General features: G+C 39.2%; 4 protein-coding genes across 8 annotated transcripts; 2 read left to right on the top strand and 2 right to left on the bottom strand.

Moving 5' to 3' along the window:
- Nucleotides 1–3,840: 3,840 nt before the first annotated feature.
- LOC116208795 lies at nt 3,841–5,962 on the top strand. Its single transcript, XM_031542356.1, has one exon. It carries the CDS (start codon nt 4,305–4,307, stop codon nt 5,685–5,687), a length of 1,383 nt encoding a protein of 460 aa, XP_031398216.1. The 5' UTR covers nt 3,841–4,304; the 3' UTR covers nt 5,688–5,962.
- A 946-nt stretch (nt 5,963–6,908) lies between these two features.
- On the bottom strand, nt 6,909–11,603 carry LOC116208054 (pyruvate kinase 1, cytosolic). Its single transcript, XM_031541258.1, has 16 exons — nt 11,385–11,603; nt 11,146–11,242; nt 10,934–11,031; nt 10,531–10,686; nt 10,195–10,272; nt 9,865–9,996; nt 9,647–9,727; nt 9,455–9,526; nt 9,279–9,368; nt 8,894–9,038; nt 8,425–8,513; nt 8,063–8,158; nt 7,861–7,928; nt 7,615–7,714; nt 7,453–7,512; nt 6,909–7,310 (listed from the first exon to the last, which is right to left on the bottom strand). Exons 1-16 carry the CDS (start codon nt 11,451–11,453, stop codon nt 7,158–7,160), a joined length of 1,584 nt encoding a protein of 527 aa, XP_031397118.1. The 5' UTR covers nt 11,454–11,603; the 3' UTR covers nt 6,909–7,157.
- A 1,504-nt stretch (nt 11,604–13,107) lies between these two features.
- LOC116208053 lies at nt 13,108–16,488 on the top strand. Its single transcript, XM_031541257.1, has 7 exons — nt 13,108–14,083; nt 14,503–14,647; nt 14,745–14,798; nt 14,890–14,981; nt 15,286–15,521; nt 15,612–15,782; nt 15,929–16,488. Exons 1-7 carry the CDS (start codon nt 13,245–13,247, stop codon nt 16,021–16,023), a joined length of 1,632 nt encoding a protein of 543 aa, XP_031397117.1. The 5' UTR covers nt 13,108–13,244; the 3' UTR covers nt 16,024–16,488.
- A 2,351-nt stretch (nt 16,489–18,839) lies between these two features.
- Nucleotides 18,840–26,533, bottom strand: LOC116208055 (probable 3-deoxy-D-manno-octulosonic acid transferase, mitochondrial). Of its 5 annotated transcripts, none has more exons than XR_004157006.1 (14): nt 26,237–26,533; nt 25,790–25,883; nt 25,658–25,700; nt 25,346–25,468; nt 24,976–25,095; nt 24,818–24,896; nt 24,187–24,303; nt 23,656–23,753; nt 22,972–23,062; nt 22,503–22,622; nt 22,343–22,413; nt 21,502–21,659; nt 20,467–20,769; nt 18,840–18,987 (listed from the first exon to the last, which is right to left on the bottom strand). XR_004157006.1 is itself a non-coding variant. In XM_031541259.1 (13 exons), exons 1-13 carry the CDS (start codon nt 26,433–26,435, stop codon nt 20,583–20,585), a joined length of 1,500 nt encoding a protein of 499 aa, XP_031397119.1. In that variant the 5' UTR covers nt 26,436–26,533; the 3' UTR covers nt 20,101–20,582. The 5 variants fall into 5 exon arrangements, 2 of the variants coding, with proteins under 2 accessions (XP_031397119.1, XP_031397121.1); XR_004157005.1 differs by lacking the exon at nt 18,840–18,987 and adding an exon at nt 18,993–19,229; XR_004157004.1 differs by lacking the exon at nt 18,840–18,987 and adding an exon at nt 19,416–19,767.
- Between the last annotated feature and the right edge of the window lie 331 nt (nt 26,534–26,864).

Genomic DNA, 26,864 nt, shown 5'->3' with positions numbered 1-26,864 from the left:
CCGCTAGTACCGCCGATCTCGAAAACTTGTCGACAAAGTCGGTGTGGATACCAGTGGAGGCGTCACGCGTGGGACGCTCGGTCGACAATTTTAAATATTCCAGGTACGCTTTTATTTACTCTTATTCTTCTAGTAGGTCTTGGAATTAGTTTCACGGGTAGAAAATTTTGAATTTCTATTCCTTTTTCGCTTCCGTTCCTATGGAAATAGCAAGAATGGCACAAAGTGAAGAAATGATTTTGATCAATGCAATATTTAAAGATCACAGACGGAGAGAAATTAATATAATTCACAAGATCAAGAAGAGAAGTGGTGGGGATAGGATTGGAAATGAGACGTCAAGCTGATTTCCTCTGAATAACACGGGTGAATAAACAATCACCCTAGAGGTGATGGTACTGATGATCAGAATCGGCTCGACCGAGTGGGCAAAGACATTCATCTTAAGTGAATTAAGAGAGGCATTCACCATAGCAGCTAATCTCCAAAAAAATGGATCTTAAATCGATCATGGATTTTTAAAAATTCATATAATTTAACCGTCTGATTCCCAAAAATGGTAGGGATCCAAATAATCTTCATCGCGGATTTTCATACTTAGTTACTGCATCTACATTCAAATTTATTTCTTGATCGTCCTATTTGGCTTGGTCTTTTTACACGATGGTTAAGGATTTATTTAAGGATACATCCACTATATCAGTCTTCAAAATTAGTAATTCAATACCAGGAGAACATAAATTTCGACTTCCACTAGCAATGATCGTACTTGCAAGGGAAAATATTTAATTCTCAAATGGATGTTATTAATAGACTAAGGTACATAAGTCCTCTATCTAAATCTCGAGATACTTCGGCAAACGAGAAGTACAACACAAATGAGTGCATTGTAATACACCGGGCTTAAGAAAATGTATCATTTTTTTGGGATTTATATGGCCATTTATATTCTATTAATCAATCTTCTTGAAAATTTATTGTATTTCATATAATCACGTTCGTGTGGCGAGGCCGCAAAACAAGTTGCGTGGCGTGGAGAAGAGAACACCAGAAACAGAAAGGGCGGGCTTTCTTCTGGTGTCGGTTGATTCCTCCAAAAAGCGGGTCCTACGGAGAATCTAGGTAGGACCCACACCAGTTCTATAACCCAACGAGTTAGCTTCCGATTGGTTTTCGAATCGAATAATTATCAAAGTGAAGTTGATTTCATATAATCATCGTAAATATTTATAAATATATTGATATATATGTATATATATAGATGTGAAAGTATATAAAAATTATTATTAAAAATTAATATATTGATATAAATATGAAAGTTGGTGGATAATTTATAATTAAAAAATTGATTATAAAAATGATTAGAAAAAATATTTCTTATTAAATTAAAGAAAAAAATAAAAAAGTAATAATTATGTTGTTAAATTGATATTTTAATAGTTTCAGCAAGAGGTCTATTTTGGTTATTAACTCTAGTCTAACAGTGATCATATCCTTTTAACGGTGATCTTACAAATTTGTCGTCTCGTAGTTTCGTCAATCAATCACATAACTCACTTTGCCATTGGAAAGAATTTTTTTTTCATAAAAGATTAATTGAATTTCTAATTACTTTATTAACAATCCCACGGGTCATTGCGGAATTTCAGTTCTCTTCACCTAAAAAAGAAACACACAAAAAAAAAGAGAAGATAATCTTTCCCTAAAATTCAAACATTGTGAACCATTTGACGAATCAGAATGACATCACATTTTTCACACATTTTATATGATTGCTATGGATATTTTGATTGGAAATTTTTTAAAGAAATTCAAGTATGTGAAAGTTATGAATGAACACAAGTACAAGAAATTATTTTCTACTAAAAAATTTACAAATTGAATGAGTATGAATTCAATCAATTACTTATAAAAAAAAATGAATTAAACCAATAGTCTGCCGAAGCACCGAACCAAGCAACGCTCTTGGAGTTAGACACATAGTCGCAAGCTGTGTCCTCTCTTTTTTTGCTGAATAGCAAAGCTGTGTTCTACTAAGTCCACTGCATTGCATGGTTTGACTGCAGTGAGAAAATCTTTATATTATTACTTTACAAATGGAGAAAAGCAAACTACAAAATAAATAAATTACGCTACGTTTGATTTGTAAGTAATATTTTAAAATTAGATTTTAATTTTGAAAAAGAGTGATATAAATTAGATTCACCATTTGACTTTGTATGAATTATTTTATTTTATTATTGATAAAATTAAATTAAAATAAAATTTTAAAATCTCACTTTGAATTCAAACGAGCGTTAATCTCATTTGTTTGATGATGTTACAGGGCCACTGTACCCAATCATTGTATCGATTGACTTTATATTTCAAAGCAATTAAATGCAAATTCGCGCGTTGGAGTTAGTATATATATTACTATTTCCTTTTTGCAGCCATTAGATTCTCGATCAAACAAATCAATTATCAATCATAATATATAAAAGATAAAAGACGACATGCGAGAGCTTCAATTTGAATCTTTAATAATCTCGAGCTCTATAATCATTAAAAGTCTTTTTTAAAATAGTACTATCAATTTAGCGAATCAATACTAAAATTTTTCTTTAAAAAAAGAAAAAGAAAAAAACACTTTCATGGTGAATTGAATATTTTTAATAAATTAATTTTATATGTTTTTAATAAATTAATATTTTATACATCAGCGTAAAATATCTTGTAATTGTAGGTATAAACGTATATCATGTAATTGGATTACCTTCCTGATCAAAGCGTACGATCGACGTGAGTATTTGACTCTGTCAAATAAAACCACCAATTAAAACGTCGAAAAGATGAGATACACACAATTCTTTAATTTACGTATAGTATTTTTTTTTAAATGTTCAATACGTAAGTTCAAGTGTGTAGTATTCTACGCACTTAAACTAAACTACTAAATATTTGAAAAAAAAAATATATATTTATATTAAAATATTAAACTGTTTCATCGTATGAAGGAAAAAAAGTATTTATTTATACTAAAATACTAAACTGTTTGGTCATGGTATTGTGTCGTGCTGGAATTTCTATCAAAGATATTTTTTAACTGCATTAATCCACCGGGGCCAAAAAAGATTGTATTGCTCCACCCATATTTCCAATTGAGTTTGTCATGTGCCCTTAAATTTGGCATTTAGTAATTAAAAGCCTTTCCTCGGTAATATTTTGGCAGATCACCCCATACGATCAACTCCATTTGTTTTCAGTTTTTTTTACGTTTCATTCAATTTGGTTATTCTCCATGGAAATGAGAAGTTCCGTGAGAAGCTCTAATACTATTTTCCGACATGCATGCTCCACTTAATGCATCTTTAGATGACACGAGAGCTTTCCATCCATAGTGCAGTAGGTGTAACACTAAAGCCCGTAGCCTTGCAGGATGCGAGTTTTATGAAAAGTAGCCCACATACGTTTATCATATAAATATAAATATACTGAATGACATGCATAATTTCCTTTACAGTATTAATTTTTTTCACATTTTTTTTTTCAGATTCCCTTTTGATATAGAAGTTTGTAAATGTAAACGTGCTCTAACTCCTACATATTCAATTCCTTCTCCATGCGTTCAGTTCTCGCAAATGAATGGCATCCTTTTGACTACGAAAGCATGAGTAATTTGGCTGAGGTCCATGGTGATTGTTTGCCAAAACTTTCCGTATGAAGTATAACCTAATTGCTAAAATTTAAAAGTTAGGGGGACAAATTGCAGCTCAACGAAAAGCTGAGGGCCAAAAAGTTGTAAAAGGCAGTGGGAAGGGTCGTCACGTCCCTCCTCTCTCTCTCAGCTTTTCTGAAATGAAATTCCTGTGGGTAAAAGGTGCCATTGTCTTCCAAATCAGAAGCCAAAACCATGGGCAGTTTTCCATCGGCCTCCATCTCCCTTACCGCCAACCGAAAAACCGGCTGCTTCTCCCGCTGTATATACCTCCCCTTTCTTATTCAATGCACCTAAAAACCACCCCACCTTCATCTTTTCTCTCCATCCTTATTTACTTGTTCTACAGCTATGGCCGTTCGGAAAAGGTTCATTCCTGCAACCGCATGAAGAAGGACATGTGCGCGAAGCTTCAGGGGGAGCTCGCATTTGTCATTTCGTCCCATGGGGTATGGCCCATTTTTCTTGCTTTGAGTAGTATTGAAGTTGTTTGTTGATTTTGAGCTTCCAATTCTTGTTTATGGAGCTGGGTCGGTAAAAAAATTTGATCTTGATAGAAGAGGAGTGTAGCATTGCTCTGTCAATCTCTAGGGCTTCTGTTTGATTTATGGAACAAGGTGGATTAGGGGGAGGGATGTTTTCTGGTATGGGTTCAGGGATGCTAGGTCTCGAAATGCCTCCCCACCAGACTCCCTCCAATGCCCAAAATCCTAATTCCCTTCAGCACCCCCAAATAGTGGGTTTTGATCCCCACCACTCACAATCACAGCAAATTAAGCCAACTGGGTACCAATATTCTTCTTCCAAATCGAAGCAGCAGCTGACTCTCAGCGAGGACGATGAGCATGATGATAACAGTGCAGGAGACCCGAAAAAGAGTGGTAACAACAGCAAGTCCTCCCCTTGGCAGAGGATGAAGTGGACTGATACGATGGTGAGGCTGCTAATTATGGCGGTTTTCTATATTGGGGATGAGGTTGGATCGGAACCAAATGACCCAAAGAAGAAGTCAGGGGGTTTGCTTCAGAAGAAGGGTAAGTGGAAGTCGGTCTCTCGGGCTATGATGGAGAAGGGGTTCTATGTGTCACCGCAACAGTGCGAGGATAAGTTCAATGATCTCAACAAGAGGTACAAGAGGGTAAATGACATTTTAGGTAAGGGGACTGCTTGCAGGGTGGTGGAGAACCAAGGCCTGCTCGAGACAATGGATTTGTCCCCGAAGATGAAGGAGGAAGTCAAGAAGCTGCTCAACTCAAAGCACTTGTTCTTCCGGGAGATGTGTGCCTATCACACGAGCTGTGGCCATGGAGTGGCACCCGGTGGCAGCAGCGGGACTCACAACTCGCCTGAGCAGCATCAGCAGCAGCAGCAACAGAGGTGCCCCCACGGGGCCACAGAGAATCATCTGCCTATGGGGGAAAAGGATATCCCTAGCAGGGCAGAAGCAGATAGCTCGAAAGTGGCGGGAAGGGGAGGGAGTGGAGAAGAGGAGTATGATGATGATGAGGATGATGATTCGGAGGATGGTGAGAACGATGATGATGATGAGGATGTGCAAGAAGATCACGAACACGAGAATGATGTTTGGAATCTCAATCATCCTCGGAAGCGCCCCAGGAAATTTTCGTACTCGCCATCTCCTGCAGTGGTGCAGCAACTGAATGGCGAAGTGCTGGGGATCATCCAAGATTCAGTTAGAAGCCCGTGGGAGAAGAAGCAGTGGGTGAAGGGGAAGTTGCTGCAGCTCGAGGAGCAGCAGGTGAGGTACAGAGGGGAGGCGTATGAGCTCGAGAGGCAGAGGCTGAAGTGGCTGAAGTTCAGCGTGAAGAAGGAGAGGGAGATGGAGAGGGCAAAGCTCGAGAACGAGCGGCGGATGCTTGAGAACCAGAGGCTGGTGCTGCTCCTCAGGCAAAGGGAACTTGAGCTCCTCGACCCTCAGCAGCACCAGCATCAGCAGAACTCGTCGAACAAGAGAAGTGATCCCTCTTAGATCACGGGATAGAAATTGTTTGTCGTTGACAGTGTATAATAGATACTGCAGTAGGATAGCATAGATAGGCGAAAGGAGAGAAGAGAAGTGGTTGTTCCTCAGTGGTGTTTCTTAGTGATGTCTCATATGATCTTTAAGCAAGTTTGCACTTATTTTCTCTATTTCTTGTTTCTTACTTCTTTCGGCAATGTGTCTTTTGCCCCAGAATTTTGATTATATCACCACGGATGTAATCAAGGTAGATGAATAATTGAAGAACCGATCGTATCAACTCTCTTCTCGGTGTTGAAAGCCGTCGAAAATCTCTACTGAGAAACCAAATGCAACATGGTGTAATGCATTTAACTCGAATCAAACTCGACACGATTGATTGCCACTTGACTCGAACTTGACACGATCGGGAACTTTACGCTATTATTCTAAATTAAACTAGTTGCATAGTTCTCATGCCCATAGAACATCTTACACGATCCGATGCAGGCACGCACGCAGCAACCATGGCTGCCCGTCCACCGCATATGAGTTGAAACCAGCAATACAATTTTACAATGAGTCTTGTCTTTTGTTCCGATGGTTATGTATTCATAGTGCATGGAGGCTCTCTAAACCGTCCGGATAATATAATAAGAAAAAGGATTAAGAATCCATGGTGCATCGTCTCTTTAAACCATTCGAGTAATATAATGAGCAAAAGGATTAAGAAGCTGTTCGATTGATCCATAGATCGACGGCCGACCAAAACTTCGACTTAATTAGTTATCTCCGGGAAATAATACTATAACTTATATCTATTCAAATGAGATTTGTGACATATTTGAAGCAATTTGAATGAAATATGTGCTTAAACATCAGATTACTGGGGTCCATATTGAATGGTTGCATGAGACCGAGAATTAGAATCACGGCAAAGGATGGATCACTTTAATTGAATTGTGCTTATCTAATGTGTTTGTTTATCACATGTATTTTCCTTTAAAGTTGTCATGGCGGATCCGCTGTAATTTCTGTTCTTGCAACCTTTCTCTTGGACATTTTCACTGACTTTTGTAATTAAATGGATCTCATTACCTTTGGAGCAAAAAAAATTTGAATAAAACATGTTTTTATTTGGAATGAAATAGATGGATTTGAATCAATTTAGAAAACCATTTGGACGAAATTTTACCCTTAGTGTACCGATACTGATAAACATTTACCCGAACCGAATGACAAAGTTCAACATTTTAAAGAGGAAAATAAATAAGGGGCCGTGAATGCCATATCATGGCCCTTTTAATTCCATATAAAAGATTTGGACAGGAAAAGTTCGCCCATCAGTGTAAAAATTCTTACAGGTCCTTCAAAGTGAATCTAATCACCCACCCCGTTCAGGTTTTCTTCACCAGGAAAACCTCCTAATGTGACATCTATAGGAGGGAAAGAATCACCCCAAAAGGAATACCAAAAGTAGGCGCTAAGCCTCCCTTCAGCTTAGTCTTCGAGTTCGATAATCTTGACCACGGAAGCGTCCCCAACCTTCTGGCAGACCACGACCCGGTCATGCGATTTGATGATCCCACAAGCCTTGCCATGATCGAGTGCGACCTTCAAAATTGACTCATTCGTCGCGCTAGTTGACTCAGCCTGACCAGGTAAATAAACAAGAATGAAGAAATTGGTAAGCAGGCCCGAGTCATATATTTTGCCAATATACCATTATCCTCAACATATACTTTTAAAAGAGATCAGCAGTCGTCTTCGAGTTAAAAAAGGGGAGAGAACTCACAGGATGTCGAGGATCAGCAAGCATGGGGAAAAGGCCTCTAACGATAAGTGACTGCCTTGCCTGAGAATCGATAAGAAAGATATTCAATTACATGTTTCAAATCACAAAGACTCAGAGAGAACAAAATTAAGTTAGGACTGCTTTGAGAAATCAATGCAGTACCTCAAAGGCTCCGGTAAAGCTCCACTTCAATTGGTTCGTCTTAAGTCGAGGAATAACAACTGATAAGGCTGGCATCGTTGGTCTATACTTGGCTATCAATCTGCAATTGAATGAGAGATTAGTTGAAGATTGGACAGAGCTATATATAATAGCTATATTGATGATTTTTTGGCGTTCTCCGAAGATAAGCACGAGCATCCAAACTAAAAAGCATATTCAATGAACACTAGAGCCATCAAATAATACCTTGCAGCCCTTCCAGATGAGGTGAAGCAAATAATAACTGATGCCTTCACCTTAATGGCCGCACGAACCTAAAAAGAGAAACAAGTAGCATCAATCTAAATGGCTGGACCTCATAATAGGAGACACCAATTTAAGGTGACATTTTACTGGACACCGAGAAATAAACGGAAAAAAAGAGTACCCACAATCAAGTAGTACTAACCGCAGAAGAAGCAATAGATTCCAAATGGGTCATGGGCTCGCCAACATATTTGACGGTCTTCTTGAAATATAAATCTTGATTAAACACCTTCTCTGCCTATAGCAGTCAAGTATATAGTGGTGAGTATCAGCAAGCAGTTGCTTTACAAATATGTATAAATACAGACAAAGGATTCTCCAAGTGGCTTGTAAAATGGAGTATTAAAAGTCAAGGGTATGACTGAGGAATGATCATGGGGAACATGAATAAACATAAAAACAATTTTCGAATCTTTCTCCAGGTAGCAGGTACATGCACAACGTAAATAACCACTAACATAAATCATAGAAGGGGAAAAAGCTCTTTCTAAGTGAACAACCTACCTCTGCGCAGATTTTGCCAACAATTGATATAGTCTCAACAGGGTACAATCCACGCAAGGTTTCAGCACCAAGAAGAATTGCATCAGTTCCTGACATCGATAAAAATGGAACGCATGACAAGATTAGAAAATTTGGCTTTCAAAGATAAAAGCACAACAGATAAATCATATGAAGTACTAACAAAGCAAATCTAGCAACATGAACTGTCCTGACAAGCAACAACTGAACAGTGTCCAATCCATGAAAATGTCACTGAAATAAAGTTGTGAACCCCTTTGCACCCTTAGACAAAACTAGCTCTTAAATTACAGGCACAACACTCTCTCCCTTAGGTGTATATATTTTGGTGTTATCATGTCCCTTCTGCATCTGAAACTTCCAGAAATCACCTATGCATTCCTAAGACAACTCCATATTACATATCAGCACCTACTACACAGTATAAGGAGAGAAGAAAATAATGACTTACCATCTAGCACAGCATTAGCAACATCAGTTGCTTCAGCACGAGTAGGTCTCAGGTTATCAGTCATACTGTCCACAACACGAGTAACCACTGCTGGCTTTCCGGCCATGTTACATTTGTAAACTGCAGCCTTTTGAAACAAAAACACCTGCACAGTCCATGACAGCGCAATTAACAGCGTGTTTACTCCAACAAAAGCTAAGCCAAGTATAAAATTGTAGAAAACAGTTCTACTTTTCTGGTACAAATCCATAGGCAAAGGGGACTTCAGAATACATGCTCAATTCAAAGATCTGTCAAACTTTAATTTTTTTCCATCAAACGGACAACCCTTAAGCTAACCAGTTTAATTTGCTCAATCTTCTGGGGAAGAGTATAGCAGTACTACCTTCTCAGGTGGAAGATCTATGCCCAGATTACCACGAGAAAGAATGATGCCATCCGCTTCTTGCAGAATCTCGTCAAAATGATTTAAACCCTATGCATGTAGGGTGAACATCGATCAGTAATTCAAAGTCAAAATCCTTCAATGAAACTGTATTGATTTCCGAGAGTCAGGTTTACCTCAATATTTTCAATTTTTGCGAAAATGTGAGTTTGACTAAGGTCTCCCAACTTAGAGAGGAACTCCCTTGCCTGCATTGAATTTGAAATGTCGGTATTCCACAGTTACACAGTGCAGCCATAACAAATTGAAGATCTTAGTATCAACACAAAACTGGAAAGGTGTAAAGAATCTTTTCAAAGGATTCTTACTTGGCGAACATCTTCAGCGTGACGAGTGTAAGACAGAGAAAGGAAGTCGATCTTATTTTGAACTCCCCAGGAGCTTATCACCTATGGCAGGCAATACAGTACAAAGCACACCGCCAGATGAGTGAACAGGACGCTAGAAAATCCTAAAAATACTATCACACAGACAATGGACAATTTTTTTGTTATAAAAATCACAGCCACTCATGGGAATTCCTCACCTCCTTGTCTTTATCAGAAAGGGTAGGCAGATCAATACGAACTTGGGAGGCATGTAGGGTGAACAATGATCCAGCCAATGTTGCAGAGTTCTTTATCACACAGACTACATCATCCCCCTTGACTTCCGAAACCTGCTCAAAGACGGTTAAATAGATCATACTTCATAATCATTGCATGCTATCATCAAGACATAATATTCCTGCTTCCAGAATGAAGTTCAAGAGGAGCAGGACAATGACATACTCAAAAATAATAATAATAATAATAAAGATGTGTGAACATATTGGCGAACTAGATCCGACTGAATGCAGCAATTAGAGGTTCCTCACCTCCAACCATACTGAAGTAGTCTCACTTCCGGTAAACAAATATTGACCCACAAAAATGGTATCTCCCTTCTTCACTGCCTGATTTTGTCAGAGGATAAATTCAAAATTAAGAATGATATCAATCTTATATTGCTTAAAACAAGCAAGTCAAGGACTCCATGCAATAAAATAGATCACTGGACAAGTTCACATGATGGAATGCAGTTATTTAACATCAGTAGTGAGTACTCATGTTGCTTAATATCTGGGAGAACTTTCCTGAATCCATTTGGATTCAGTATGGACAAATTTCCTATTGACAACGTGTGTGTGCATAAAATATACAAAATATTAAACCTTGGAAAGCCCATCAAAATTGATAGGCAATAGCTCCGAAGAGGCTTCTTGTCCCTGATCAGGCGTCAAGACGACAACACCATCAGCCAGAAGTGAAATAGCTTTCTCAGTTTTATTCACCACCTGCAGCTCGGCCCCAACCGTATCCAGCATAACCTGAAGGCAAAAGACGAAGTGTTGAAGAACCACATCATTCGAGCTACAGTGAAAGACACCATTGACGCTTTCAAACAACTTAACGCTGAAGCAACGAGGCAGGATTAAAAAAGAAAAGCTTTTCTCTGTTACATTAATGCTCACCCAACAGCATAGTGCTTCGAGTAAACGAGTATAAAGTTGCAAGCGGCAAATAAAAGTAAGCATTCATCTTTACAAGGTAAAAACTTTTTAACGGAAATCTCACAGCGCAGAGCTTCTTAGTGCCCTTGACGGCAGCCTTCAGATTCTCCAAAGTCTCCCGATGATATTCAGCGTCACCCCAGGAGAAGTCAAATCGAGCCACTGTTGGATGGGAAGGAAGCACGTCAAAATCACGGCCAAAACGAGCTGAAGCTGACCAAACTTCAGAAATACCTCCAGAAATTAACAAACTTTACAGCATGGGAACCGACTAACCAGACATCCCGGCCTTGAGGCACCCAGAGATGACCTCCACAGAGCGTGACTTGGGCCCCAAGGTCCCGACGATCTTCGTCATTGCGGAGAAGAAGTTCTGCCCATTGATTATAAGCAAGGAAACCGAAATCAGAAGGAATCACTTAAAGCCACAAAAAGGGAGATGAGGTTTTCGTCGCCGGACGAACAGATCGTGAATCGGGACGAAGAACCAATCGCGGGGTCGAAGAACGACTTACGGCCTTGGAGGGCTCCAGAATCGAAGCCATCCTGATGGGCTCCTCGAGAAGCAGGTGGCTGGAATGCATCTTCGAGGAATAAAAAACCGGAGCTTGATCGGAGACGAGACGTATGCACGCCGGAGAAGGAAGAAAGCGGTATTTTTGGGAGGGGAGGGGGGCAAGAGAGAGAGAGGAAGAGAGATCAAATAGGGTGGCGTGCAGTGAAGCCAGCAGAGCGTATTTGTCTCCTTTTCAGAATTTGCTGCTTTTCTCTAATTATTATTATTATTCGGCTTTGGTTATTCATTTTTCATTAATTAATTAATTGTCGATTTACTTCTTTTGGGGCTTTATTATTGATTTACTTATATATATATATATATATATATATTTTTTTTTCAGCAATTGATTGAAGTAGGATTCGGCCTCTGGGTCCCACGGGAACCCCGATGAGCTGCTGGATTTTGACTAGGCAGCATCGGTCGAGCGCCACCATTGTCGACCATCCAAATGGCACCTAGCCGGGTGACAGTACGCCGCGGGCTTTGATCGAGTCGAATCAAGTAATGTTCGCCTCACTAGTAAATTTATTTACAGAATAACACATTTTAAGTCGCTCTTCCTGATAAAATTTGAACTCAGCGATGGAAAGAACAAGTTTTTCATTGAAAATGCATCTTGGAAAGCCGTATTATGACCGTCATTATTTTGCAACATTATACCAAACGAACGAGATATATTTCTAGACAACACAAACGAAGGGGGCGAGATTAGGTTGGAGATATTTATATTAGCGCAAACCTTTAAAAAAATGAAAAATGAAAAAAAAAAAAGACCACGGGCTTTGGTGTAATGGGGCAATTAGAAACTAGGGAAGGGCGTGGAGCACGTGAATGAAGAGTAGACGAGTATTACCCCCGCGCCTAAACACGAGTAAATATTAGATGAATATTACCCATTATGTTCAATTAAAATGTTTGAAAACAAAAGACCGATCTCACAATGAACTCATAAATATTTTGATTAATTTTTATTCGTTTAATGTATATAAATAATACTAATTAAATATTTTTTCACCAAATCCAATGCAACTGCGGACACGAAACATGAGAGATTTGATGGATAAAACTAAGGTCAAAACTGAAACCTCAAACAACGGCCTGTCTTCTTGTAAGGTTTTTATTATTACAGTGTGCGGCCGTTGGGATCTCCATAGGTCAGGTCAGGTGCTCAAAGGTCCAAACCAAGGGATGAAGTTTCCTTTTTTCTTCTTTTGTATTGGATTCTAGATTAAATAAATTCATCGGTCGATCGAATAAATTATTTCTGCTAAGATTAATTCAACCCTAAGCATTTCATGCAGTTGACTCCTTCCTTCACAAAGTCGACCTCTCAAGATATGAGCAGGCTCATTTCAAGTTGAAATAGAACTGTCTTGACAGTATTCTTAAAAGTTCTATTGTTAAACGTATCTCATTCTTTAAAGCGGTCGTGATTGCAGTCATTTACGCATATAACTAATCGATATTAACTTTTCCGTAAAATTTGCTTCTAAACATTAGCATCGAATTCAAACCCACGGTGAAAATCATGTAGTCGAAGCAATCACACTTCTTCTTCGCAATCGACGAGTAACAGAGCTATAACCAAACGTTAGTTTTAATTTTTTGGTTTGACGAATGAGACTCGGACATCCTACGGCAGAGACTTGCAAGAACGGAGACATCCAAATCTGATGTATTGTATCATAACAGGGCCGTTACCATCCGTGACGGCCCATCTCACCTTCCGTTAATACTCACTCCCCGATCCACGCACCGTCCCATTTTCCATCCGTAACGTCGTCTTACCGGAAACCCTAACCCTAACGTTCCTTCCATGGCGTCCTGTGACGACGACTTCTCCCTCCTAGGCGACGATCCCCACCACTCTCACCACCCCACAAACCCTAACCACCACCCCCAGCTCAACGCCTCCCACCACCTCCACCAGCCCTACGCCCCCCAGCGGTACAACGCCAAGCCTGCTGCCCCGATCCAGCCCCAGCAGCAGCCCCCTCCCAGCCCCAAGAAGCTCGCCGCCGCGTCGGCTGGGGCCGAGGTCCCCGAGACGGGAGATGATTACGGAGAATCCGCCTACCAGGATGTCAATCCTTTCTCCGCCGACGAGAACTCCAACCCGTTCAACCCCACGGGGTCGGATCCCGGCAAGTCCCGCGCGGATTTGCGGTCCGACAAGCGGAAGAGCCAGGATGAGCTCAGCGACGGTGGGACCCCGTACAGCTTCAGGAAGAAGCCTGCTGGCGCGGGCGGCGGATCCGCGGCGGCTTCGTCGGGCGGGGGCGAGTACCGGAAGGACCGGGAGGAGTGGAGTGACGCGGCGATCGCGTGCCTGCTGGATGCGTACTCGGAGAAGTTTATGCAGCTGAATCGGGGGAATCTGCGGGGTAGGGACTGGGAGGAGGTGGCAGCGACGGTGAGCGAGAGGTGCGACAAGCAGACGAAGAGCGTGGAGCAGTGCAAGAACAAGGTGGACAATTTAAAGAAGAGGTACAAGCTCGAGAGGCATAGGATGACCAATGGCGGCGTATCGGTCAGTCACTGGCCTTGGTTCAAGAAGTTGGAGGAGATTGTAGGCAATTCTCTGCCCTCTAAAACCGCAACCGATGACGAGAAACCTCTCGTTGCATCTGCGAGCTCCGCTCGGCAATCTAAGAGGTAAAAGAAGAAAATTCGATTTGGGGAGCAATCTGATTCCGGGAAGAGATCTTTTGGTTAGGTTTCTCAAATTTGGGTTTTTTGACCGATCTTACGGGAATATTATGATAAATGGAGGTTTTCATGGTTGAACATTCACCGTAGAGCTGAATGGAGTTCCATATCTTTGAAATCTACCATCTTGTTGCCTCAGTAGAAAGTGTTTATAGCTGGAAATGGGTTATTGGGGGATTGTCAATTCCCACCCGGTAGGATATGAAACGGGGTCCGTCCATTTTCGGGGAACCGATGGATAACTTGAATTGGGAACAGAATAGCAATGTGTTCTCATAATTTAACTCTGATTTTCTTCTTTTGTCTATGCTTGTTTCCCCGGGCAATTCCTGTAAGCTGACCTGGGCCTGTGATATGTTTGGTAGATTTGCAGCAGCAACTCCCTCACCAGCAGGACCAATAAACAACATGAAGTCCAAATCACCATCAACCCCGAGGTGGCGGAGAGTTGTTTTCAAGATTAGCGGTGCTGCTCTGTGTGGCAGCGGGCCAAACAACATAGACCCGAAGGTTACAACTCACAATTTGGGATTGTTCATTATAATGGTTTTTTCCTGTTGTAGGTCAAGTTAATATTATCTTTGCTTTCCCCTTTTTATGCCATCAGGTGCCAATGTTGATTGCCCGAGAAGTTGCAATTGCATGCCGCATTGGTGTAGAGGTGCTTATTCTTTCGAGATTGTTTTTTGCATACTTGTGTTTGCTTCCCTTTCGATCTGACATATAGAATTGATTCTCGTTATGATTTTCAGGTAGCGATTGTTGTAGGAGGTAGCAACTTCTTTTGTGGCGAATCGTGGGTGACTGCTACGGGTCTAGAAAGATGTACTGCTTATCAGATTGGGTAATGCAATCTACTGGGTCTTGCAGTACGTTGTATTCAACTAAAGTTTGTGTTGGATAACGGATGCTTGATTGCTACACAATACATTTGTCATTTCTGTAGTAAATATGTTTCCCAGTTGCCTGCTTGGCCACATTTTTTTTAGTTTGAGTCTTTACCTGTGCAAGTAGGGTAGTTGAAAAGCATCGCTGCACTCTCAAACCTCATATTGCTGATTGGGGCTGTTATTTTCCTTTTCTGTATTGGCGTTGTCTTGTTCAGTATTTTTTATGCATATGATTTTAACTTCTTGTGTTCTTCTCAGCATGATGGCGACAGTGATGAATTCTGTTCTGCTTCAGTCAGCTCTAGAGAAGATCGGTGTTCAGTGCCGTGTGCAGTCTGCGTTTCCCATGCAGGAAGTTGCTGAGCCATACAGCAGACAGAGAGCCATTCGACATCTTGAGAAAGGCCGAGTTGTAATCTTTGGCGGGATCGGTGCTGGCACCGGGAATCCTCTCTTCTCCACGGATACGGCTGCAGCTCTCCGGGCTTCGGAGAGTATGGCTTCTGCCTCATTCATCATTACCACATTTTTTGATAAGTTGATTGATTGGTTGCTAAAATTGACAAGGTTATACTTGCCTGCAGTTCATGCTGAAGCACTTGTAAAAGGCACCAATGTGGATGGTGTTTACGACTGCAACTCCCAGGACAGCAATGTCACGTTCGAGCACATCTCTTTCAGGGAATTGGCTGCAAGGGGCGCGACCTCCATGGACATGATGGCACTCACCTTCTGCGAAGACAATGGAATTCCTGGTTGGTTCTTTTCCTCAGTGCCTAATGCATAGAACATCGATCGTCACATCACCATAAATAACATCATCTATCGGAGATTAGGATTCCTGGTGTACTTGAATATTCTTTTTCCCCGTCTCTGCTGATCACATGTACTTTTCTGACAGTTGTGGTGTTTAATCTTCTCAATCCCGGCAACATCTCGAGGGCATTGTGCGGGGATCAAGTCGGTACATTGATTGACCAAGCTGGCAGAATTTAGCTAACGTATATAAACTTTGGATTGCATCTGAAACGTTACTAGGTCGTCTACTTGTATAACTTGGTATGGGGTACCCAGTCATCTTCATTGAGGCTCAAATGAAGGAATAACTGTCCTTGTCTTCCATCAATCCATCATGTTCGATAGAGGCTGACACTTGAGAAGTAAACAGCGTCCTCCAGCGCCGGATTGAACAATGGCGAGTTTCCAGAGCTGAAGGCTTTGGCTATGGTCTGTGGTGATAGTCGGCTGTAGATTACCTAATGCTCGGTGTATGTAATTCTACTACTAGTGAAGAAAGCATTTGACTGAGGAATCTGTCAGTGGCAGGTTATGTACTGATATGTACTAGCAATAGAGTGTTCATATATGATGAAAATTGAATGAAATATGCGCCAATTGGGCTAGAAAGCTGTGAACATCTTTCACTTCAATATGTAAGAAGGGATGTTCATGTTCAGTTTTTCTGGCTTGGGCTTGAGTGGGAAATTTTAACCGAACTGGGACATCTTATTCGGTTTGGTTCAGGCAAAGTATGAGCCATGCTGGTGACCTTAGCTCATCAGACCAGAGACAAGGACAGTGGCCGACGAACGAACCATACGTCCCGTTTTCACGGTTAGTGCTACATGAAATTTTTTTTTTTTTTTGCTAAGTGAACTACATGAAGGTAGGACATCGAAGCAAAGCAGAGATCCATTCCGGAAGTACAACTGAACTCATAATTTTGTACCACAAAAGATATGCCATAAAAAAAATTTTAATATGTATCATGGCATTCAAAAGTTCAATGGATCCTGACTAATTTAGTTCAAACTGAATCGATTCATTAAGAGATAAAACTCTTCAAATTAAAGATTTTTTCTATTATCAAGACTTGAATCTAAGACTTTGGTTAAGGGGATTAAGTGCTGAACCATTTAAATCAATCCTTATTAATAGCTATGCCATCAGATTTGATTACGGAAACCACGATTCTTGTTGGACTTGACCATTCGTCTGGATTACCAAGTTAATGTCCTCAAAACAGGAAGCGATGATCCAATGTTCGGCGAAATTCCAATAAAATAAAATAAAATATATAAATAAATCGGTAGTTTATAATCTATTTATTGACCAATTACATTTTTAAGGAAATTTTGGGATTTCATGCCCTTTTTTTGTTTTGGATAAGGCAATCAGATTATATTTTAGTTGTCCTTTTTTTAAGGTAGATAAAAATGTCCAGGATAATCTGTTATAAATAATATATATATATATATAATACAAATTGGAGCTATGATTGGCCCGGCCACATGGAGTTAGAACGCCTTGCTGAATGGAATTTTGTTGAATTTTTTAATTTTTTTTTTAATTTTTATATTAATTTTTAATAAAAAAATTTGTTTTAATTTATTAAAGATATACAACATGAGAAAATCCGATTTTTTTAAATCTTTTATAGATTTATAGATATGATTACTACTTCTAAATTGTGACACATTATATTATATTATATATATATATATATATTTTTTTTTTTGGAAACAAACAGAGCACATTTTGTCTACAAAAGGTGGAGTCCACGGTCTCCCAACAAAATGGGAAGCCCCAAGAACAAAGGTTTTAGAAAATAACCAAGCAAAACACATCAAGGTAATGACTGCATAGACTTTCTAATCCTCCGTCAACATTTACTTCTTTGATTATGTGTATATATATATATATATATATATATTTTTTTTTTTTAAATTCTGACTGATGTATCACATGAAAAATATTCGTGGGAGGTAAAAGTTAGAGTGATTAAATTATGGAACGCAGTGAATACAAATAACAATGACTTGATCAACATGAATACAAATCTTCTTGATGAAGATGTACAATATAATTTATTATTTATTACAATATCTATAATGAATAGGATAAATAAACTAATATTTTCTTATTTTTTAACTTTCTACAAAAAAGCTTTTTAAAATTTGTAATATTTTTTAAATTATTATAATTTTTTAAAACGGTTATTATTTTTTCGATTTTTCAGCAATTTTTTAAAATGATTTTTCAATTAAAATTTTAAAACATATAAATTTGCAGGACCTATCATTATATTCTTCATTTTAACTTTCTTTAAAAAACATATTTTTTATTTTTATTTTAATATTTCTAAAACTGTATAATTTGTTAAATTAGTTATTATTTTCTCGATTTTTTCAGGATCTTTTGGAAGATAATTTTTTATTTTTAAATTTTTCCAAACATATAGATATAGATTTCACACAAAATTATAAATATAGATATTCTATATAATATGATATAGATATGACGTGTTATATATTTTGTATGATTTCATTACCTGTGAGTCAAATAAACTATTGTGTATATTAAATTTGGATAGGATTTTATCTATAAAAATATTTGTGCTTTCAAAGATCTATTATAATATTTTCTTTTCAAAAAAATAAATCATATCATAATTTTTATAGATATGATTTGTTATCGTATCTATATATAAAAATATATATCTAATATACATAGTGTTAATAATGGTAAATTACGATTTATAAAATGTCAAAACACGCATTTAATATATAATAATATTAAAAAAACATAAAAATCGAATGCAAACGATCCCGTGCAACACATGGACTCTACGACTAGCGTAGATATATAGTTCATATATTCACAATAAGAATACCATAGATATTATAAATAAAAAAATTCGGAGAAACTCGGAACTTGCCGGCAGGCTGCTTAACAGGTATAAGACAAGGCTTAGGTCTCAAAATGGTGACCTTCAATAAAATAATAAACTTAAATCTACGAGAACAATAACATAGACATAGGACATACTATTATTATGTGTATTTCTCCTGCTGGTGGCAGATAAACTTTTGACCAGTTGCATGATAATGTTTGTTTCTAATCTATATCATCAAATGACGCTCATTGTTTTTTGCATAATCGTAAAAATAATAGATCTGCCTGCATTATAAAAAAAAAAATCTTAATTACTTTATAAATCTAGTGTTAGATGCATGCAGCAAGCATCTATACTCATCCTACTTAGATCATTTCCAAGTACAGCTCCCGATTGATGTGAATCTTCAATTATATAATTCGAGAGATTCGGAGTGAAATTTCCCGAGCTATTGAACCAAAGGGTAACGACCGCCACGTCAGATGGCCAGCCCCAAGGACATGTGTGAGCATGTAGAGTGTCAGTCCTAGTTGGCGGACGAGAACATGAGACCACATGAGGGCTTTGCAACCTCTTTATGTTTGTTTCTCAAAAACCAACTAAATCCCTTTCCCCTCGTAACATCATCATAATATACAAACATATATATATATATATATATATATATATATATATATAATTCCCCCAATGCTCAATAAACTCACAGGCGATAGACTCCAATGGTGATTAAATTTAACTCATATGAGTCGTATCCTCATCATGATTCATGATCAGTTCAAGAACCAATCAAAGAAGTTCCCGAAGGATGCTCGGGATCAAACCAAGAGGGAAAAACAAGGTCATTATATCATATTGTACCGCTTCAGACTTTTTTCCCATATGGTTTGATGCTATACTTGCTGGATCCGTAAGGTACTATCTCCCATCAAGGGAGGAAGGGCCCTGTCCTTCCATACCTCTATACCTCAGTTTCACGAATCGGGCAAAACATAGGCAGTTGTCATTAATAATTCGAATAGCTCACGCATGTGAGAAGCCAAAATAGGGGCAAAGATTAGGTCCACCTGCAAAAGTCATATCTATGCCTTCATTTAGTACTTTCACCGTTAAAGGCCAATCACAAGTATGGACTAATCCCATCCCATCCCCCCATCACATACCCCTCCCTTTTGCTTCAAGTGCACATCGCACATGCAGCAAGCCTTCTCAACCCTCTATCTCCGATTGTCTCCGGCATAATCTAGCTAAATTTCTCCTGTAATCTTTTCGGCTCGACAACAACAATCCATGTAGTTTGGTTCTAAAAATGCACAAAGATAACTAACAGGCTAGTATCGTTTAAAGGTCTCATTGCATAGCAAGCATCGGACCCACATGTTTCAAGCACAGAACTCATATAATATAATCCAAGGATTTCAATTGATGGTGGTGCATATATTGTGTGCATGCAAAACTATTTTCTTGGGTGATGGTCGACATCCCACTATTTTCTTTTCTTAAATTATTATTGAGCGCCTGAATTATTGGGAGTACTGTGGTAAAAAATGAATGAATGATCTGAAGAGTTTATTACTGCATCAGATCTCCCTCCCAGGAGTCGATAAATACCCCCCCAGATGGCCATTCGCTTCTCAATCATTTATGACCGCCGCGCAAGAAAACCAAACTCATTCCATGGCCTCTTCCCCAATGGGGAACCCAAGATGTGATATATGCAACATCGTAAAGCTCAAGAGAATGGCTCGTGTATGGAGGAAGCTTACCAGAGGAGGCAGCAGCAGGACCAACCCGCCCTCCGACGTGCCACCAGGCCATGTGGCAATTCTTGTTGGGGAAGCCTGTCAGAGGTTCGTCATAAGGGCAGATTACTTGAACCACCCTATCTTCCACCAGCTCCTTGACCGGGCTTATGAGGAGTATGGGCACGAGCAGGATGGCCCCTTGGCAATTCCATGCGACGTGTTCCTCTTCCAAGATATGATCTCATCACTTGAGCGTGGGACCAAAGGAAGCCGATTTTCATGTCACTTTGTACAGAAGCTTGATTGGAGGGACTCAACCCACTTCTTGGAGGATTTGAGAGAAGATCAATGTGTTAGGGAAAGAAGCTATAGTAGTGGAGGCAAAAGAAAGATTTCTCGACCTTTCTTTGTCTCTAGGTGATAGAATTATCCAAATGCCAGGTTAAGAACAGCAGATAAAAGCTTTCCAAGGCGAGATTATTCCTGCTAAATTCAAGTATTCTCCTGAAGATGAATGCAATGGACTGTAATATTCTCAGGACAACAGATGGGCATTGAGAGTTTCAAATTTTTAATGATGAATTATTCAGCACACAGGGCATGTGATTGAAAAGTAAAAGTCTCGAGCTGGAAAAGCTCATGTATAGGGACAAGCATGGTAACATATAGTATATGTCATCAGCTGAATCCTAGTGTCTTCAATATTCCATCATTCTCATGTATATACATTATCTATAAACTTTACGTCTAAATAATGTAAAATTTTGCTGAATAAAAAAAAAAAAAAACCATCAGGGGGTTCTTCTAACTCCAATTATTGATCAGTTTGCCCAAGAGTTCTCTCTATACCTAAAGCTGTACAGAGAGTTGATTCTTGCCAGCTTACTGATAGCTTTAGCCTTTAGGTCAAGAGAGCTGCTCAGTCAGTAATCATGCTTGTTTTGCTGTTTGTATGGCTGTTTTGTACATATTTAATGGATAAGAAAATCTCACTTATCCAATATATATATATATATATGTTATATGCGTGTGCAAAAATTCTATGAAGAAATATACCTAAAAACATGGAAATCTATTAGTGTCCATGTATTGGCAATAATACCACTTGAGAGAGCATGATATGCTTCTTTTGCAGCCTGTTGACGTATTTTGAGAGCTGTGCTATCAGTGAAGAGTTCATCGAGAGCTTCTGCAAGTTCCAAATCCCCAGACACCTGCATAGGACAGTCTTTAATTTGATAGCAAAGTAAATCTTATGCAAAACCTTAAACCTAAGGGACCAGCCAAGATATTTTTAATTGGGAAGACAGTCAACAAAGATAAGAAGAAAACAATTCCCCATGGGACTATCTTTATCATGCAAATGGCTTATCCACGATAACTTTTTTTTTTTAAAACTGTTAAATCCGAAAAAGAAATCCGATGCTTCGAGATATGTCAAACAGCAGATTAATGTAACCACTGATACAGCTCAGAACCATCTCGCTCCCACTAAATGCGATAAATTTCCTAGAATTATTTCCACTCCATGCTACATACCAATTGGGAGATATCACATCTTATAAGTTTCAAGAAGTAGTCTACTCATGTGTACGGGTTCCTTTGTTTAACATGATCAACTTCGCCACCACATATGATGCAAAAATGAGATTAAATCAGCTCAGCGACAATTACAAAATGGGAAACATTAAAGAAGTGGACGATTTCTTTTAACGAGAAGGAGCTCAGTCAAACTATCCTGATGTATTTCCCAAGACAGTAGAAAAGTCCATCAACAGTTAAAAAGTTCAAGATCAAGATATAGAATATGATTCTATTTATTGGTTATAACAGACCCAGTATTCCTTCAGATGGGAGGCTCACTTAAGAGCAAGAAAAAATGGAAGTGTCTGTTCACCTGTTGGATGGAGACCTTGTTTACTCTTTGCATTTGCAGTACCATATGTGAAAAATGTCCAACATAAAGACCTGATGATTTGCAACAAAGAGAAGCCTCTCATGAATGAGCGCTGAGAAAATTGTTGCAAGAAATTAATGCCTGTGACTTCAATTTTTACCGGTGAAAACAGCACATCCAGCTGCAGCAGCTTCTGACAAGTTATGGCCGGCTAAACCAGGGAAGAAAGAACCACCGACTACGGCTATTGAAGTTAAGGAGTACAGCTGTCCCAGTTCACCTATAAAGCAAGCGCAGAAGAACATATCTACATTGAAGATCATATTTTCTCCTCAAAATCTTCGTAGACACGGAATTAACCCCTCTTTATATACTGAATATCTGCTTTTCTGATACATTATCTTTTCCACTCCTTGCTATCATCTCACACCTACCATTTTTCACTTCTTTCTCTCAAAACACCACTGTCAATGTTGTACTTTGAATACCATAATCCTAAGCAACCAAAGGGGAAAAAAAATTTGAATAAAGTTTCCCTACTCCAGAGGTGCCCACAAGCTAGCTAGCAAAAGTAGAACATGGGATCCAGCAGGATTAAAGGAAATAAAAGAGGAAGCCAAGCAACAAACCAAGTGTATCCACTATGTATATATTTGTCCCAGGTTGAAGCAATTTGTGTTGAGATCTCAAAGCTACACCATATCTTTCCTTCCTCAATTTCTGCATCAAATCACATTCAGTTTATTACCAGGATATAAAAATCTTTTCTGATTAGAAAGTCCACCAATCGTGTTGCCAATGCTAAGAGTCTTCAGAAGTTGGTATCATTTGAACAAGCACATGCATTTGGTAATTGCCTACAACATAGGACAACATTCTTCAAAGGTTAAAAAGATTGAGATGCATGACTGATAGTTGCTGGTTTACTAAGTGGAAAAAGAACCAAGTTGAAATCTAAAAGAAAGACATGATGACCCTCTCTTCTATTGAGTACAATATTAACGGTCATCAATTGTTTCAGCAGTCCACCAAAGCTGATCTTCAAATACCTTCATTTTGTTTCTTTTGTTAACTTCTGAAATTTGCTTATTATATGCAATTATTTGAATAGTGGTGCCACTAATCATACACTGCTATTAGTTATATATTTTAGATTACCCAATGACACTTCTAACTCATGGCTCACATACACAGCGTACTTAAGATGCCATTGAAGAACAATAGGAATAATTAAAATGGCAGCATATATGAAATCAATAATGCACGCTAAAATGAAGTATCTGTATAGAGTTCTACTACATTAGCCACCATACTTGAAATATCTCCCTTCCATGCTGGGGATACCGAGGCACAATTATTGTGACCATATCACCATGTTTTTGCATGAGATACTCGTGAACTGCCAGGATGACTGCAGGCAAGCTCAAGTGAGGACACAAACAAATATAGAATTAGCATACCAAAACCATAATGTTCTCTTCATGAAATCCCCGAAATTAAAATGTCAAGCTGAAGCACAAGAAACTTGTTCAAAAAAGAAGATATCAAAAACTGCACCACACCGAATCCATAAATATCCCAGATATACCAGCATCTCAAATGGAGAGCTGACATGCCCCAGTGGGTGTTGAAAAATACATAAGAGAAACTATTCAGAGGAAAAGGGAAAAAAGTAAAAGGAAAAAGGAAAAAAAACTGCAATTATTGCAATTCAGGACTAAGAAAAACTTTTCTTTTGCCTATCAAGGTGACAACATACTTTAGGGCTGAAGCCAGATTTGGAAGATCTATTATACAATAATATAGGTTGGACATAGTAACAGAGGGAGAAAGTACAAATTAACCTTCTTCTTCGCCACTATGTATTGAAGATGCCATCCAAACCTTCTTGTGGGCAAGTTGCAACTTCAGATCATTTATACAGCTTACCTCTTCAGTAGAGACATTGCATTCTCCTACAGCTGAACAGAAAAAAATACAACGGCTATAACTTGGATTATAAGTTTATAACCGTTCCTTTTGTCATCTCAAACGATCAATATATTGCACATAACATAAAGGGAGCAGAGAAGTTGCAGAATCTCAGGTAGGCTGCTGTTGGAACAAACAGATAGAGTTTACTTTTTGTGTACTGACGACAAGAAGATACACTCAAAACGAGTAGAATCTTTAACCCTAAAGGATTAGATCCTGCTGTTTTACCTTCTGAAATTTAGTATATTCCAATGTTTTTCACATGAATGCACTTCCTAAAGGGTCCTCCCCATCAATGGGCACTTGTAGTTATTGCGTACCACTCTTAAAGGAGTCCCTTGAGGAATCCCTAACCTATTTGCATATTGTAATTTGCTTAAAGTCCAAACTATCTACTAAAAGAAAACAGACAAAAACAAAGCTCCAACTCTTTAACCTACAACATACAGTTCGTGATCTGTTAATATTGAAAAAAATCAAACTCAGCATTGGCAAGCTCACCATATTTCAGATCACCGGAAAAGTTTATCACAAATGGTGGAGCTTGAAGTAGCTGAAAGCGGATTGCCTGCGCATTGCTCTGAAACGCAGGCATGTCAGTAGCATGGAAATCTAGCATTGACTAGAAGAGACACAATGCAAAACACGCACAAGCTTACCAATGGAATAATCAAAGAAAATCTTGATAACAGCAGTGACACCAGAGGAAGCAGCAGTGATCCTGACCAGCGTCTAAGGGACTTAGCAGACATCCGGGCATTTATCAATGCCAATGCAATCTGAGGAATATGAAGTGGACAAGACCATAAATCCAGCATCCCATCCCTATCTTTACATGTGATTATCCACAAAATTGGCAGCATGTTTTCGTGTCATTGCGTGATAAATATAGGTCTAGATTCAGATACTTTAAATGTTGCTTAAATTTCCCGAAACAATTAAAGAAAGATACATCATCAAAGTAACTGCAGTGCGATCCTTTTCGGTGCGTTCGTCATCTGAAATACGCATTTAGACAGATAAACTTACACCATTCTCTGAAGCGCTAAGGATGAGGTTTGGCCACAATTCACTTTCCACAAGTATGATTGCATCAGGTTTCCAATATCCAATGAAAGCATCCATCGCCATGGGAGTATCAATAGGGGCGAACTGTAAGATTCACAAAAGGTCAAGCAGATGCATAAAACAGGTAGCCATCAAAACAAGAGAATGCCAACATTAATCTTTCACATCCATCTGAATGTATGGCTCTTTGGAATTAGGAAAAGTGCACCCTGGTTGATAACAAAGAAGGGGATAAGAAATTCGTAAATTAAAACTCCAACCCAGTAGAAGTACCTGATATAAGACCCCAGTGGGAAGCTTATCCTTTATCACTTCACTACATAAGAACTTCAAAACCAGCACATAAATAAGTGAAACTCAAAAGGAAGCCACATGCTTTCAGTTTCTTCGTTGGTCACCACTCACAATGCAGAGAGTGTTGTCGTTGTCATCAAGATATTAAAGTCAGGCCTCTGCTGCATGCATTGCTTGATCACAGGAATTACAGCCATTCCTTCACCTAATCCGATGTATGGAGGAAATAGTAAGCAGCGGCATTATGGCTTAGCAAGGAACATAAATATGCAGAACTACAAGAACAAAGAACAGCATTAACAGTGAAGAAACGCATCCAAAGTTGAAATACTGTCCTTCAAAAATAACTAAAACTCAATCATTCAGTGGTAATGAGACCCAGGGAAAACTGAGCTAGTGACTGATGAAGGTAAGCATCTCATTTTACGTGTTAAAGCAGAAGAAGCAGCTTCATCAAGCGTTCGCCCAAACCAAAACTGGACTAACGCAACAGAGAAGAATTCTCTTCAATACTAAGAGAAGCGCGGAGGATTCCATTTCTGAGCTAGAATTCGCTACCTAGGGAGACGGCGTGGACCCAGAGGAGCGGTCCGGGAGGCCGAGAGGCGGAGGCGCGTCCGAGCCGCTCTGGCCAGCGGAGTGGATGCTCGAGGCCGCGGAACTTGCGCCACCGCAGGTGGAGGTGCACCAGCGGCGAGAGGCCATAGCTCAGTGCTCTGTATAGCTTGTAAACGATCATCCCTCTGCAGGTCGCCATTCTCTTTCCTCGCTTGCAAGCTCGGAAGCTTCAGCAGCTTTGCTTTTGCCTCTTTGAGGTGAGAGTGGAAGTTTGCAGCCGTTTGCGAGGGAGGGAAGGAGACGGCGAAAGGAAATTTCCTGTGGGCCCTTTCGCTCTTGGGTACATTTCGTACTTTGGCCCAATGGGCCCATTCAAATTTCAGTCCTCACCCTCGTTAAAATGTTGGACGAAACTGAGATCACGAAATGTCATCAACTCAACTGACAATTGTTTGAACCTATGGAGTAGAGAATTAAGGCTGCTTCGGAAAACAAGCAGAAAAATGCAAAAAGATTATCTCGAATCAAAGTGAGTGTGAATGTTCTTTTCCAGCTGTTACATCATCACATCAGTCCTATCTCATTTGATGTTCTTGGTGACTCAATTACACGGCTCTCAAGCCCTACA

Source organism: Punica granatum, chromosome 5 (genome assembly GCF_007655135.1).
Source record: "Punica granatum isolate Tunisia-2019 chromosome 5, ASM765513v2, whole genome shotgun sequence".
NCBI lineage: Eukaryota > Viridiplantae > Streptophyta > Magnoliopsida > Myrtales > Lythraceae > Punica > Punica granatum.
Note: the sequence above shows the minus strand (reverse complement) of the source record. Positions and strands in the feature narration are given on the sequence as shown.